The following is a 17,163-nucleotide window of genomic DNA, read 5'->3' as shown; positions in this document are numbered from 1 at the left end:
AACACAACCCTTTTTATATAGAGCTCCTAACAAACCCTCTGAATCCACCCCTGGCCTGCATATTCTGAAACAGATATTGACCACACCCTAGTGGAGAAGGAGTGATCGAGAGTGGTGAACATTCGCCCATACCGAGATTTGAATTCTTCAGCAGCAAATAAGTGATTATTTTTATATTTTAAATTAAGGACAACAAGAATCGATGTTTATTTTACTACTAATGCAGTAGCATATAAGCCTAATAGTATTAAAATTTTATCAGAATGTTATCAGATGATACAGATGATTGCTGATTTATGATTCTCTCTAGTACAGTACTGTACAAATCAAACGCATCTGTCAAAAAGTGCATCGTCTACGATCTCAAATTAGTTACACATATCGGAGTAAAAGCTCTTTAAAAAACTGAATCATTTGAGTACATGTTTCTTGTAACCCGAAATATTTACCAAACTGTACTGTACCTTTAATAGGCATGAATAGTATAAAGATACGAGAGATATGCTGGGTTAAAAACAAGGTAAGTTTATATCCAGTCAACAGGAAAATAAAAAGATGTATCCCTTGGTGATGGAAAGCAAGACAAGTCGGAATTATTTAATCATTTGTTGCTTCGTAAAGTCGGTAAAATTCAGTCTCTGTCCGTCAGTAAAAATTCAAACAATGTGAAGTCGGTCAGTAAAAATTTAAACACCATCAACACTTCAAACAAGTCAAAAATAAAAACAAGACAAAGTATTTCAATTTTCTCTTGGTCCCAAAGGTGCCGTTTTAATTGCACTGTTAACTCTGGTGTTGCATATACAAATTAACAGAAATTCAAAAATTACAGAGTGACATTTGCTAGATTTTTTTATAAATAGAAAACTAACGACCATTCATTTGGGGCCATGCAACGTAATGAAAAATAAGGTCCTTTTTCATTATTGAATATTTTTCGTCTTATTTAGCAAGTACAGTATACAAAATTTGTTAATAACTAAATTTACACAGATAAGGATGGCTTTCATTAATAGCTTGAAAGCCCCGATGCAAGTTTTGTTAGAAAAAGAATCTAAAAATAGCCTACGAAGGAATGGTATTATTTGTGTTATAAATTTGAAGGCCCAAGTAAGGGCCCATTAGTGGCCAAAGATGTTACAGACCACGTATTGCCTGAGGTTGATATGAATCGAGTATAAAACTGTTGATACAATTTTAAGGTTAATTGTTGATCCATTAACCAGATGTTAAAAAATTAACCGATACATAATCTAGTTATCTAGGATAACCCTACAGTTCATATTCAATTGTTTTTAAATCAACTGAAGACTGGTTTGGTTGAGCTTTGATGTTATTAAGCCAAATTCCATGTGTCTTTGGTTTGGTCCAGTTTAGAAACATTTGCGATGGACAATTGATGGACCGGATTCATCGTATTCTTGCTTGCTGATCCACATCTGTTGGAAGGTGGAGAGGGAGGCAAGGATGGAGCCACCGATCCATACGGAGTATTTCCTCTCTGGTGGAGCAATGATCTTGATCTTCATGGTTGGTGGGGCAAGGGCGGTGATCTCCTTCTGCATTCTGTCGGCAATTCCTGGGAACATAGTTGAACCTCCAGACAATACAGTGTTAGCGTACAGATCCTTACGGATGTCAACGTCGCACTTCATGATTGAGTTGTATGTGGTTTCGTGGATACCAGCAGATTCCATTCCAAGGAAGGATGGCTGGAAGAGTGCCTCAGCGCACCTGAATCTCTCGTTGCCGATGGTGATGACTTGACCGTCGGGAAGTTCGTAGCTCTTTTCCAATGAGGAGCTGCTGGCAGCAGTCTGCATTTCTTGTTCGAAGTCTAGAGCAACATAGCAGAGTTTTTCCTTGATGTCACGGACAATTTCACGTTCAGCTACAAGATGAAATAAATTTGGGTTAAATGTTTTGTAAAATTAAACAAGTCAAGTTGTAAAAACAAGGGAAATTTTGGTAAAGTATGGAAATGCTTGAAATAAAAAATGAAATTTTGGCAATTTTCCTGAAGTATAAATTTATAAATGGTCTTACCTGTGGTTGTGAAAGAGTAGCCACGTTCTGTCAAGATCTTCATGAGGTAATCTGTAAGATCACGTCCAGCCAAATCCAGACGAAGGATGGCGTGTGGTAGAGCATACCCCTCGTAGATTGGTACTGTGTGGGAGACACCATCACCAGCATCAAAGACGATACCAGTTGTACGTCCGGAAGCGTACAGTGATAGGACAGCCTGGATTGCTACATAGAAAGCTGGTGTGTTGAAGGTTTCAAACATAATTTGTGTCATCTTTTCTCTGTTGGCTTTTGGGTTGAGTGGAGCCTCTGTGAGGAGTACTGGATGTTCTTCTGGTGCTACACGGAGTTCATTGTAGAAGGTGTGATGCCAGATCTTTTCCATATCATCCCAGTTAGTGACAATTCCGTGTTCAATTGGGTATTTTAGGGTGAGGATACCTCTCTTGCTTTGTGCTTCATCTCCGACGTAGCTGTCTTTCTGTCCCATACCGACCATTACGCCCTAAAAATATTTAACAATTCATGAATATCTTTTTTGAACATCGTTTTGATCCACTAAAAATCTATTTATGCATTATGCGCTTAAAAGTCCAAATTTATTATTATTATAGCATAATCTAACATTTTGTAGTTGCGCACATCCTAGTAAATCTGGCATTATTTAGCAAACAATTAGGCATTTGTTGTTCATTGAAATAAATATATTGTAATCTGTATTGTATACTAGCAACCTAAATAAAAAAAAATAGAAACTTTAACCTACCTGATGACGTGGTCTTCCTACAATGGAGGGGAAGACGGCTCTTGGTGCATCGTCTCCGGCGAAACCGGCTTTGCACATACCAGATCCATTGTCGATTACAAGGGCGGCTACATCATCATCACACATTTTGATTGATTTATTTAGTACTTGCTAAAGTAGACTGCAATTTAAAATAAAATAATTTAGTAACTTACTATGAACTAAAACTTAGCACAATTAATTTAGCATACTTCCGGCTTATTGAAAAATCGGGTGTGTTCTCAACTAAAAAAACCACAGCCGCACAAATTACACAAATCCAAGTACAAACTTTCAATTGAAACAAGCAGCTAGCCAGTCATGGGCTAGCATTGCAACTGTTAGACAGTACGATTGAATTCTAAGCACCTTTGAGCTAAATGTAGGCTCAAAGGAAGAAATAATTAACACTAAAAATGAAGGGTGTGACTGCTTACCGAAAAAGAGATGTATAATCAGGTCCGTTCGTTGAGAAGCTCAGCAACCGAATGATGCCACCTGTGAGAAAGCCGGGCTTTAAATTCAAGCAACGCATGCTGCAAGAGACATTTCCTTATATGGTCATGAAAGTAACACTTGTCGATTCATTAGCATAACATTAACCCTTAATCATTCTCAGTCGACGACCTTTCATACCGCGCGAATAAACACGCCCACTTTATATACACCACGTGAAATTGTATGGCGTTATACAAGATTGGTACTACTGTATGCTATATTGCAAAATACTACTGAAAAATTAAGGCGTGTGGAAGTCAAAAAAATAAGTAAAGGGTGTAAGTAACTTAGTTTGAAACAACGTTAGTGGGTGTGCTATAGCGTTAAATTGTATGACTGTATATGGGCCTAAAAACTCAATTTCAATCAAGCAAACCAATGAGTCTTTTTTTTTTGTAAATTAAAAGGTGTGAATCTCTGATTCAGAGAAATTTAGGCTTGTTTGCAGAATTAGGCCTACTGTAAATTATTATTATTATTTGGGAATATAGTAATAATTGGAGATTAAAATATGAATAATATTGAGAAGTAGTAGTAGAATTTGTTTATGCATATCAAAATCTTTCTACTTATTGTAGTGTACTGTATTTTTCATTTTGTATAAAGTGTCAATATCAAAAGTGAAACCAAACCCTAAGTTATATTTAGTAGCTTCTTAAGTGTTAGTATACCCCTGTTCCTGTTCCTCTTTGCTACAGGCCTAACTATTGAAATAGGCATTTATTTGATTTCAAAAGAAGGCCGATTGAGTGATTTAGGTGGTGGGTAGGCAACCTAGCGTTTTTTTTTGGCAATGGCGTTTTGGGAAAACGGTGGTATCGAGTGGGCGTATAATATAGGTAAGACTGGTCCTCCAAACTTACATACGCGATGCATAGGTACAGTATTATTAATTGTGTTTGAAACGAAGGTAGGGTATTATATAGTATATAAAGTATATTATTATGTTAGTGAAGCCATTGCATTACACAGTAGGCCTAACCCTGCAGTGGTATTGTGTATGCAATAACAATGGGATACAGTATACCAAATTATTATCGTTTTTTAACCTCTAAATGACCCGGTTTAAAAAGACTGACAATCTACTAATTACGAGTTTCTCATTACTGTAGGCCTGCCAGTTAATTCATTACTTTTTGATTTTAAATTAATTGTGTTATTAAATATATGAGAATACTGCAATATAGGGCTTTTCAAACGAGGAAGTGATAATTGACCTTTAACGTGACCCTCGTTTTCAGACGACCAGGAAGTTGATGTTTTAATACATAACGTATGATTTTCATTTATAATATCTATAAGCTTAAAAACAGATAAAAAAAAGTCATATATACTTTTTAATTCCATATCTAACTTTGTCACATATTTGCTTTGTGATTATCCAATTAATTTTTAACAGAACATGTAGTCCGAAGTTCAGGCGTACCGCTGTATTTTATTGCACTGAAATATGAATATGTATGAGCTGTATTGCCATGAATGAAAATGGGAGGGGCTGACCGCAGATTTAAAATTTATATCAACATTCGTAGGCCTACGTTTATCTTTGCTAGGCCCAAGTTTCTACATGTTGTTATCGAATATCAAGCTTATGTATGACCAAACGTAATTTAGATAATAATTTGTGTTTTCCTGGCCTAGAAATGCGTAGGAACAGGATGAGTGTTTTGCTCTTCGACATCCGTTGGTTGTTGTAACTTTGTTGGGGGAAAATCGTGTTCCGGTCTCTTTCTATGCTTCAGTGTACTTTAACAAAGCCAGGCTCACACTGAGCTGACTATGCATCATTTGAAGTTATTTGAATTAAACCAATTCAGTTAATATTATGCCCTACCTAATTGTTTATATAAAAGCTTTGTTGCTTAAAAAATTCAAGTACAGTGACATTCAGAATAAGAATATACGAGGCCCTGGGATAGTGGATAAATACCTGTAAGTCTATCCGATTATTGGCCCTGCTTAGCTGCTCACTATGGGAATTTTGGTCTCTTTCAATACTTATGCTCGAATATGGCCAGACCATGATTTTACAATACCTACATACACCAATTGAAAAACAAGGCCTGTGCAACAATTAATCTATAGAAAATCCACAGCTAGTAAATCGTTGTAAGCGTAGTTCCAATTCCATTGAAACTCCGTTCCCAATCTTCTGCCATATTTGTTTCTGCTTCCGGGTCTGGTCTTAATGTTGTATAAGAATTTACCATGGAGGAAAACCAGACTTTTCTAGCGTATAATAGACAATTATTTTATAAGATAGACATACTTAAAAAAGAATTTTAATACATGTTTTAAAAGAGAAAGATACTCGAGCCATCGCTCAGTGGTGATGATCTATCACCATTGATTTGTTGACCCAATTCTACCATCAAACAAATAAAATAAAATCTGAAAGAATGTTTTCGTCATCCCATCGTTTAATCATATCATCTTTATTCTCATTCATTTTATGTGCATATTTCAACTTACTTATACGTCAATTGGTAGGCCATATAATGTCATTTTTATACCAGAAATGCGATATTCTTGGTTTAATTTCCTTATATTTCATACCGGTGTTTTCGTCACGACCCCTAGTTCTCGGAAGTGGTCGACCAACCCACTTTTTGGGGACCTTCTACAATTCTAATCCAAGAGCAAACCGGCGTCAAATGTTGAGGAATCATGAAGGAATTAATTCATCATCACCATAGAAGGAATATTCCCCTGTGTTTCTTCAGTCAAAATGAATGATACCACTTTAAAAAATACTGTTAAGCCACTGTAAATTGACAACACGACTTCGACTCCTGGCGTAGAAAAAAAGGGGAAAAACTAAAGGAGAAATCAACAATTAATTACTTTTCTGTTCGTATTTCAATATTATTTTCAACAATTTCTGAAATTCCTATTCTATGGCCTACATCCGTAGTTAAGCCATGATTAAGCCAAAGAAAGTTCATTTTGTATTTCTTCCGAGCAAATAAAATGATCTGCCTATTGTATGTAGTGCCTACACAAAAGGTTTTATTTTTCCCTCTGTACCCTTTTGAAATTGAATTAGACCAGTACATTATACATTATACACACATATTGATTCTGCTCTTATTCAATGAAGCACACAGGCTACATAATTGTATTTATACTTTTGAAAAAATGTCAATTAAAAAATAGTAACATTTTTTATTGATATTTTTCTCCATTAGTTTACATTAACATTGATGTACCCGCACATTGCTATTATTTGGATTTTCACCGAAGTAAGTTCTTTAGAAATGTATATGCCTGTATCCGATTCCGATTGTATTTTCTGATTACGTTTCCGGGAAGTAAAGTTCGGAATTTTTGTTGAAACGATAAAAACCGATTACTAAAATAATTAAATCAATGAGTTTATAATCAAAACCACTGTTTTTACACAATTCAAGGGGAAATCTGTCGTAAATCAATCCAACTTCAAGCTATGGATAAATTGTTTAGCCATGAATGGCAGTTTTGTGACCGTATATAGCGAGCCAAGGACGACGAAGTTACTAAACAAGTTTTGCAGTTCTAGCAACTACAGGAAGCTACAGCATTTCTCCATGGTAACAGTTACAGTACTGTACTAACAAAATTCCGATACGGATTTATAGTGTGAATGTAATAGTTTGATGCCTACTCTAAAAAATATATAATTGAATGTTTTGAAGAAATAATACTATCTGTTTATAACATTCATCATTCATACCTTTTGTAAATATAATAAAGCATGTTTTTTATTGCATTAATCTCAATAAAGGTGAAAGATTTAAGCCTTCATTTTATAGGCATTGTGTGATGTGTTTAACAACTTGGCAACATTTTTTTTAAATGGCATAACCATGGATTTTAGAACAGACATTTTTCCCATGCTCAAGTTTTTCTTTTCAGTTAAAAAAAAATTATACTAAGTAGTCTGAAGTCTATTAGTTTATTTTTCAAACCCGATTGCGTGTTTTTGTAATTCTACAATGGAAGAGTTTCTGTATTACTTTAGACTTATGAACAGCTACCACGTTTACAGTTCCGGTTCATTGAATTCCCAGCACCTGATGTCACGCCCTTTTTCAAATCAGCTGATCACAAAAAAAAACAACAATGGCAATGCCTTTTTAAACATACGATTCCTCTAAATCGGACCAGGAAGGGGCCCTCTGCATGTCCCCTCTTAATCTGAATTTGGTAATTTAATTCTTTAATTCTAATGAAGGACCTACTAAACACACTACAGCATTCCACTATTGTTTCAGAGATGGTCCGTTAATAGAGACATAATATATAATTAAATCACGAACAACGACACTCTGTATGGACTCTTGTGTTTTAGTTGAAGAATACGAAATGTATGTTTGTGGAGGTTTTACATGATATATTTCGCCATTTCCAAACTTTAACCAAAAGCTGTCGTACCCGGAAGAAGGAAGCAACTATTTCAAGTCCATCCCTATGAAAACAGTCCCAATAACTTCCCTCGGCAATGGTTGTGTCCTGGCGTGAATCAAATCAAATCACCATATTTGGTTATTGATAACTGAGCCCAGAGGGCTTTAGATCAATGGGTGGGGCATAGTGCGCAAAGTTCAAATATCAGGTGGTTTTGAAGTCGAGCGGATTCATAAACAAGTTGTCAGAACAACAAATAACATAACGTCAAAGTCAATTTTCTCGGTCAAATTCACAAATTGTAGCTTTATACTAGACACCTTGTTTTGGTTTTTTCCGTTTATTAAAACGTTTTGTGTCTGTTTCAAAATGGTTAACTTACACCTGTTTATCGTTTGGTTAGAATGACGTCAGCCGGATTATGCTTGGGTTAAAGTGGTTAGAACAAGTTATGATTTACTTTCAACCATCACCCCGCATTTTTTATTTATTTTCAGTGTGTAGGCCTAATGACAAATAAATTATTGAATCATTATTATGTACGTCTAAAATTACAAACGCACAATAATTATGCAATCTTATTGTGCAAATTGCAACTGTAGGCCTACATAATATCCACCCCATTTCAAACGACCGTACTCTTGGAATTACAACTTTTTGTATTGATAATGCAAATGAAGGCTTAAAGATGTATAGTATTGTTAACAATTATTTTTTAGAGGGACAATACATCTTTAATCATGAGACTATACCAGGCCTATACGATATTAATCAGTCGAGACAAAACAACGTCACGACTCACGTTCACGCCCAATAATCACTATCGCAACTTTGTATAGAGTGTAGTGGTGTCACTGTTTATGCAAATGTGCCTCTCTCTTTCTCTCTCTCCCCTAACAATAAACTTGAAACGCCTAATTTTGTTGTAAATCATTTTTTTCGTCTTGTCTAATAAATAAGATCTCATTAGCATCCACCGCAATTAAATAAAAATCGTAATATTTTGCATTCTAATTTGAGTATCAATAAATAACAAAACATTGTATTATTGTGTTGTTTTATGATTATGAGGTATGCGTTGCGTGTCACCATACTCGAAGTTCTCACTAATTGTAGTGGGCGCACTTCATTTCATACGTCATCGGTATTTATATTATCTCTTACTGATATGATAGTAAGCAGGGCATTCATAAACAAATATCCATAATCATTCGACAAATCAATTATATCGCTCCTTAAAAGGTCAATACATTTATCGATTAAAGTCTGTTTTAAAAATAGATATGAATACCTGTATGATAGGTAATTGTGTCAACTGGCTATAGGGTGTCACACACTGACCTCCCATTTGAGTGTGCCCACTCGCACTATGGCAGTCGTACTCGTATTGTTGGCGTGTATTTATGATAACTCATCAACGTTTTGAAAAATAAAACATTTAAATAACAATGTATTAATCCATCTTTAGATTAGAATAATTTTCAAAAAAACGAATGCCCGACGTTAGTTGTTTAAATTCCGGAAACTTTCCTGGACTCCGGCCTCTACATTTTATTCCAATCGCATGATATTGATAGACTACATAATGTAAACATGACACATGATTAGCAGCTATTTATGATTGCGAATCGTAAAATATATCAAAGTATATAAAATTACATAATAAAATGAAAATGTTACATGCCGCCGCACGAAAGCGAAATGTTGTCGATGACTTTCCACTCGCATAATTTAATTTCTCTATTAAAGATGTATTGTCCCCAAAAAACATGAAAAATGAAGATTAATTAAATCAGACTTTGAATATTTTGTTTTGTAGTTTTAATAAAGTTAATCACTTCCATAGAAAAAAAAATTAAAAAAATAATGTTTTCACTTATAAATTGACAAAATAAATGGTTAAATTCAACCAAAAACCCACTGGCTGGCAGCCAATTTGACAATGTTTTGCTTTAAATTAGGCCTACAGTTTTTTTTTCAGGTAAATACATTTTTTTTCGATCCAATTTTGTCAAAGTGGATAATTAATTATTATGTTATGCAATTTAGGGGCCCCGGGCTGGCCCCCTTTGAATCCGCCATTACCAAGAGTTGCGTTGTTTTTGTGTACGGTGCGCGATGTACTTATAACTTGTTAGTTAGTAGTAGCTTACAATAGTTCTTCGAGTAAATCCCCAAAGCCCTCATTTATCACAAGATATCATTAATAAAATATCCTGTATCAACAATTAGAATCAAAGCACACCTTTATGCATATTCATAGATCATTTACTAGATTGCCTTATATGGAATGAATTAATGGAACAAGTGAAACAGCAGTACACACCGTCATCAATGGTGAACAAACAAATGTTTATAGATCTTTTACGATTGGTTCTAGCTAGGTAAACAACTGAAGAGATTGTGTTCCCCAGCCCAGCCCTACCCTCTCGATCACCGGCAGACCTATTAATGAAGTACATCAAAGATGAAAATGGCATTTTCTAATGCCCGGTATTCTCTCGGCTCCCCCCATGAATATGTAATATTATATGGCACACGCTATTGTAGTTGTCAGAGTACAAGCGTTCAATTAAACATGTAATGTTAATTAATTTTGTGGTAACTGCTCACTTTACTCACTATTTAGAATTTGTAGGCCACAAAATGTTCTGAAGTTAAACTTGGTTCCAAATAGGACGCAACGCAAGAATAAGCCGCAACGCAAGATTATTCCAAATGTCGCTTGTGATTGGTCAACTTGCGTTGTGGCTTACGGTCGTGCTTACCTTGCGTCCTAGTGGGAACCAACGCAACAAGAAGACGTATCACCAAGAGGACGTATATTTGGTGTAGGAATGAATGGAAATTCGGCCTGGAAATGAAAACTGAACGTTGTGTGGCTATATGATATCGACGTATTCGTAAAAATCAAAATAACGAGAGGCAAGCCATGATTCAAAGTTTGATCTATTTGGTCATCAGGGAACCAAGATCAGAGATGTACAAGCGCCTATATTATAATTTAGGCCTATTCGATTACATACAAAAATGCAAACATTATTAATGTATTCTTAAAATTCTCAATATTCATCATGCCCAATTGCGCATGTACTTAAGAAAGTATTACCATATTTGGCTCGAAGATCCTTAGGCTTGAATCAACAAAACAGGTCGTTGTCTGTCTGATGACGTCAGCAAAGCTCAAATTCCGTCGTAAAATTACTGTACAGTATAATGATAGGTATGTGGCCAATAAACGATGTTTCTGGGCAAGAAATTATTATTATACATAATTTAGCGATGTACATGTGTTTCTAATGTTTTATTTGGAGCTAAACCAACCGACTAAATTGCGCCAAACTGAGCGCGTGTATTCACGCCAATAATTATTTGTACAGTAGGGCCTATTATCATAAAATAAATTCCTAGTTTGAAGAAATAAATTTAACGAAGAATTAGCTGTATTGTTCAATTAGTCAAATTCATTCAATTTCAAATGTCTTGATTGTATTCTATGTAGGTTATATTACAAAAAAAAAATATCTGCAATAATTAAATAAGCCCAATGAAGTAGTAAAGTATAGTAGTCCTCTAATAAAATACATACTCGGTGGTTTTTAGGATCGGATCCTTAGCCTAGTTTTCATAACGAGACATATATTATGGCGCGCCAAGCTATCATTTATTCAAGCAATTAGAGATATTTTGTGTTGTTAATAGAGATATCTTATTTTTTGTTAGATAAATCTTAGTTTTTAATAAAGATATCTCTGTTAATATCTCTATTGATATCTACGGTTTAAAACTAAGTACATCTTTATTTCCGAATAAAGAAGGCTTGGCGCGCCATAGGCGTAGGGTAGGGTGACAACATGGAGACTGATGGCCGGATGTGTTTACGTTTGGAATAAAATGGTAACAATTGGTAAAAATAATACAAATTCTGATAGAATTACGCCAGACCTAGACCATGTAACATATTATCCGTGGATAATAGATCGCCATTGACATCATCATTTGAATAGTTGAATAGTTTTCAATATGACTCATCACACGTCGACCACATTCAATGTGGAAGATTGTACTTGTAGTCGGGAAATACCTCTTCTATCAGATTTCTGTCTTATTAAATGACGTCATAATTACGTTTCTCAGTCAAAATGAGGTGGGTGAACAAACTATATTTTTTTCAGCCAAGTCAAGTATTATAGAGGGCGCAATGTAGGTTTTTTTAAATAACATTTGACACTACTATAAAGATAATAAAACCGGTTCATAAATATTTTACTTTTGTATGCAGTTTTGTTATCAGCACTAAAAAAAACCAGGAACATCTACTTTATGAGAAGAAGAAGAAGAAAGCGTAAAACGTAATACTCAAGATGAACCACTATGAAAGTGAGTAGAAGCAGCGCGCCCTCATGCTTGTAAACAAGTTCGAAACTTTTCGCTACTACCCACAATGTGCCATATGACAATAACATGAGTTACGTAGGCCATATTTTGGCAATTTTTCGACAAAAATCTTCTTTTAAAAATATCAATGTGCGATAATAATGCCACATAAGCGCTATTATTACGTTACGGAGTCAAAGTAACAGTTATCTAAAATAAAAAGTGTCGAATTTTGGACATTTTTTGACGCAAAAATCAGGACTTTCGTCGAAAAAAGGACAACCTTCAATTACCCGGTATAATCCTGATATACTTATTACAATGTACGGTATTAGCCAGAGCCTCGTTTGCCTTTATCATGTTGGATAAAGTTTCCCAGGGTGCACTGCGAGGAAGTGAGGTTGGCAAGTCAATGACTTTTTTACACCCCAATTGTTTTTTTTTTTTTTTTTTTTTTTATATTTAGGACTATCATTATTTAAAAAAAAGTGTTTTGGTTTTCGTAATTATTTTAAATATTTTGTTTATACCACGGTAAAATTAAGTATTATTTTAAGATATTAATTTATATATTGTTCTATTATTATATGTTTTCATGAAAATATATAAAAAAATGTTATATTATGTTATTTTATTTTGCTGTATAATTTCAATCAATTAATTTTTCTATTTCAGGAATGACACTTATTTGAAATGTTATTTTGCGATAACTATTGATTTAACATTAATTAATGTTGTTCAAATTTATAAGTTATATTTAATTGCAATTAGTTGTATTACTAATTTAATTCCATTCTTTATTTTTAATTTTAGAATTGAATATTACAGTATATTATTAGTATTGTTGATTAATTTAACTTTAAAATATTTATTTTAAGTTGTTTTACATTGTTGATATTCTAATTATTTCTTATTGTTATTATGTATTATGTTACAATTATGTTTATTTAAATGTTTAATTTTATTTTATTCATCGTCGTTTTACAATTAAAATCATGTATAGATTAAATCGTTTATATTGTTTTTATTTGCTTTATTACATTATTTTCTTCACCACTTAGTACAATACCTTTCGTTTTAATAATTATAATTTAATCATAATTAATTAATTTTAACAATCTATATAATGCTTACTCTATATTATTACACTACATATATTATTATTATTAGTATTATTACTACTACCGTGTATTACTTATTGCAATATTATTATATTCATATAAGTTTATTATTACATTATTACTTTAGCCTACTGCACCATAATAAATATTTATAATTATTATTGATAATTGTTGTATTGTTGTAACATTTATTACATTTCCAAAGTCTATTATTTTCATTTATATCAACTATATTTTGTAGACTATTTGTGTCATTCCACTACTATAATTATATTTATTACACTGTTTTATTGTACAATTGTATTTATCTGTAGGCCTATTTTATTCATTAAACTAAACTATGATTTATACAACATTACTACCATATTTATTACTAGTCCTACACTATTCCGTTTACAATTATATTTATTGTAGTAATACTATTATTATTTATTACACTACTACTGTATAACTATTTTTTTGTACACTATTATGCCTACCATGCCTACTAATGTATTACATTATTTTGTTGTATTCCACTCTTTAATATAATAATTATATTTATTATACTTTAGGCCTATTACTTTATTACACTATTTATGATATTTATAATATTAACTATTCTATTTATTACACAGACCTATTATTATCATTAAACTCACTAGGCCCATCAATAAAATATCATTGTATTATTATTACATTATTTTTTTATATTAGGCCTACGCTATATATTACATTATTAAACGAATTTAAATATTCTACTTTGTTTTCTGAAGACAAATCTGAAAGAAAAAAGACTGAAAGTTGTGTTAGTAAACAAGTAATTTAATTACAATGAGAACTGTGCACTGGCTTAGCTTTGTTGCGGATCATGTTATCATGATGAACACTTCTGAACCAGTTCATTGAAACGTTAATCTCTCGTACTTCGTCAACAGAACAAGATATTTGAAGTTCTGGAAAGAGTTTACCAACGTTCTCTTTCATGAGGTCACAAGCAACCAGAATGGCTGCAGTGGCCAATCGTGATGCATAAGTCTGTGTCATTACAGTATAGCTGTTAGCAGCTTGTACGATTAGCCTTTGAGCTTGGATCCCTACCTGATCCATAGAAAATAAAACATCAGGATGATGATGTGGTCGAAGTACAACCCACTTCTTACAATGAGCATTAAGAAAATCTAAAGCAGTCGGTGCTTCAAGACCGTTGATGCCTAGAGTGGAATCAATCAAATTAGTAAATCTTTTAATTTCTGGTATTTGTGTGTATCCTAAGCCTAGTAAAGTTCTGTATAATACATTTATTTCTCTTCCAAGTCGGGAAACAGCGGTCAAAACAAAAGCACCGATTGTCACCAACCGGATACTTTCAGACGTCATAGCATGTGTCGTCTTTGACATGAAATTATCTAAGAGACATACAGCATTGAATCCGAATCCATGACCATAGTTAAACTGACGAGACATGGTCATTAACAAATCTACTTGGTGTTTTCTGATGTTTTTAGAAATTAATGGATGTTTTTTCAACCAGTCATATGGAGAAAGTTGCTCATTCTTAAGCCGTTCAATGTGAACTAAACTTCCGTCACGGAATATCGATAATGGAACTGACTTACCTGTGAACTTACCTGCCGACGTCATGTTGTACGGATCTTTAGCCAGAAGTGGAGGGTAATCCTCGTACAGTTGTTTCTTAGGAGGCTCAAATTCTGCACTACTAAATGCAATATCCTCCCAATAATATGACTTCACTTTGAAGCCACGATTCCAGAAGTGATCATGTAACTTATTACCCCTTTTAAGACACACTTTATTCTGGCGTAGATATTCCTCTCTGCCGACACTAGGAGGCTGAGTGTCAGTTAGCAACTTAACTGACCTTGATGTTGATGGCGAGGTATCGTCAGGTTTACTATCAACAATTAAAAGAGGATCTTTCCTACCTGGAATGCGGCCACCATCCAAGCTGTACTTGGCGGGGTTTTTAAGTGCAGCGTCAAGAATCATTTTAGCCCTGTATGTATGTAAATAAGAAGAAAAACATCTTTCATTTATCTGTATTATTATTATCAGTTCAGCCATACAATACAATCAGTAGGCTATAAGCTTCATTTATTAATGATGGGCCTATCTATTATCAGCCTAGGCCTAGGCTAGCCCGGAAATTATTGAATGATGATTTGTTTAAAAAGTAAATGTTTAATGGCCCCTACCTATTAAGAGGCTGTCGTTTCATTGTACTCCCGGGTACTACTCTAGTGCAGTTGGGTTTCGGTCTTCGGCAAATGTCAGTAGAAGAAGGACTCTTCTTAAGCCCAAACATTTGCCTTTCAAGCTTAGCTAAAACACTCAAAGTATCCTTAGCCTGCTTGTTGTTTGGTCTGGTAGGAGACATTCTTTATAACAAATAATTACAAAATTGATGATCGAAGAAAATAAAACTCGGTGCGTGAGTGAAATGTTTGCTGAGTAAAAGCTTTATGAGAAAGCAGTTTGATATCAGAGAGTATCAATTTTTTCTCCGATATCGCAGCCTTATATACAATTTTTAAAATGTGCGCAAGCCGTTGTTTGCGCGCTTCGTTCGAAAAGAACGTGACGCAGTACGCAGCATAACGTAAGTACGCGACTAAGTACAGTAGCACCACCAAAGATAAGCCACGTGGCCAAAGATCGTACAGCGCCACCGGCGTTGCGCTAGCATATTTGCTCGTACGTAAGCCATATTTTGCGCTAGATATAGATCTGTGAGCACAACCAAACAGAGCCGGCCGGACACAGTATAGGCCTATTGAGAAATATAATTTTTGATATGTTATGTCATTTGTTAAAAACATGGATTTTGTCGAATACCAATTTTTCAAAATTATGCAATTATATCGATATGCGTTACCATGGTTTGATTTTATGTTAGCTATCAGAGTTGCACAAAATACAATATAATAATTTAAAAAAAGATTTAAAATGTAACTCAAGGATTTTAAGCGTAACATAACCCGCCCCCACCCCTAATCAATAATTATTATGATTGGCCAAAAAAATCATGGAACAAAGGAGTAGGCCCTATATTACAAGGTATTACAAATTCGATTTTTTTTATATAAAGAGGATTACGTAATTCATAAATAAGGTAGTAAAAATCTGATTTGCAATACAATTATGGTCCCCTTTGTAAAATACAAAATCCTAACTAAAAAAGGAGACGCAAGCTACAGAACAATGAGCTAAAATATCAATATTATAAATAATAAAGTTTGAACTTTTAATGGAAGTGCAATGTTGTGTTCAATAGGTATTTTCTTTCAGGCCTAATAAACTATTGAAAATAACGCAGTTTGGGAATAATAGGCCTAATCGAACCATTAACAATTTCTTATTATCGTATAGGATCATACAGATAGTAACTATAAGTTCCTATAAAAAAATTAAACAAAATCTTGCCAATATGGTGAAAGCTGTAGAAGTAGCTCCTGGCATCGCCAACTTGTTGTCTGGACGACGATGGCCAGTGGTTAGTGTCAGCAAAGATACACTATCTTTGGTGTCAGGGTCTTGGAGGAGTTCCTTACATTGAAGCTGAGGTGATATTTCGTTTATTGCATAGGCTAGACTAACTATTTATTGTACAGTAGTTTTTAAACATATACTATATCTCCTCCTCAAAAAGTAGTTTTTCTAAATGTGCAGTAGGCCTACTTTGCCGCTTTTAGAAAAAAATCCTAAAATTGAATACAGGATTTTGTCGAAAATATCAACTTTTTTGTATGCGATCAATAATATGTGATATACATTATATTGCGTTATCATCTTATGGATCATAGTAACCCATTGTGTACATTTTGGCCATTCCACGTATTTGTGATAGTCATTTTATGATTTAAGATAGGACACTATAATTATTCAATTTCTTAATTTACCCTTATAATGCATTGTTATTTATATTTTTATTTTTAATATGCATCTTTCTTCTTTTCTTTGCTTTTCCCC

The 17,163-nt window shown here is 33.9% G+C and overlaps 1 protein-coding gene across 1 annotated transcript; it reads right to left on the bottom strand.

The window, feature by feature from the left end:
• Window positions 1-738: 738 nt before the first annotated feature.
• On the bottom strand, window positions 739-3,388 carry LOC144841563 (actin, cytoplasmic). The gene is made up of 4 exons (XM_078697970.1): window positions 3,250-3,388; window positions 2,795-2,954; window positions 2,047-2,533; window positions 739-1,891 (listed from the first exon to the last, which is right to left on the bottom strand). Exons 2-4 carry the CDS (start codon window positions 2,918-2,920, stop codon window positions 1,374-1,376), a joined length of 1,131 nt encoding a protein of 376 aa, XP_078554096.1. The 5' UTR covers window positions 2,921-2,954; window positions 3,250-3,388; the 3' UTR covers window positions 739-1,373.
• Between the last annotated feature and the right edge of the window lie 13,775 nt (window positions 3,389-17,163).

This window comes from Antedon bifida, chromosome 4 (genome assembly GCF_963402885.1).
Source record: "Antedon bifida chromosome 4, ecAntBifi1.1, whole genome shotgun sequence".
In the NCBI taxonomy this organism is placed as follows: Eukaryota; Metazoa; Echinodermata; class Crinoidea; order Comatulida; family Antedonidae; genus Antedon; species Antedon bifida.
This window is presented reverse-complemented; position numbering and strand designations above follow the sequence as displayed.

Excerpts from the sequence above, each read along its gene's own strand:
- LOC144841563 (XM_078697970.1), bottom strand. The coding sequence starts at position 2,920 with ATGTGTGATGATGATGTAGCCGCCCTTGTAATCGACAATGGATCTGGT. Across the intron at positions 2,534-2,794 it reads TAGGAAGACCACGTCATCAG|GGCGTAATGGTCGGTATGGG; the intron begins GTAGGTTAAAGT and ends AAATATTTTTAG. Across the intron at positions 1,892-2,046 it reads CTACTCTTTCACAACCACAG|CTGAACGTGAAATTGTCCGT; the intron begins GTAAGACCATTT and ends TTCATCTTGTAG.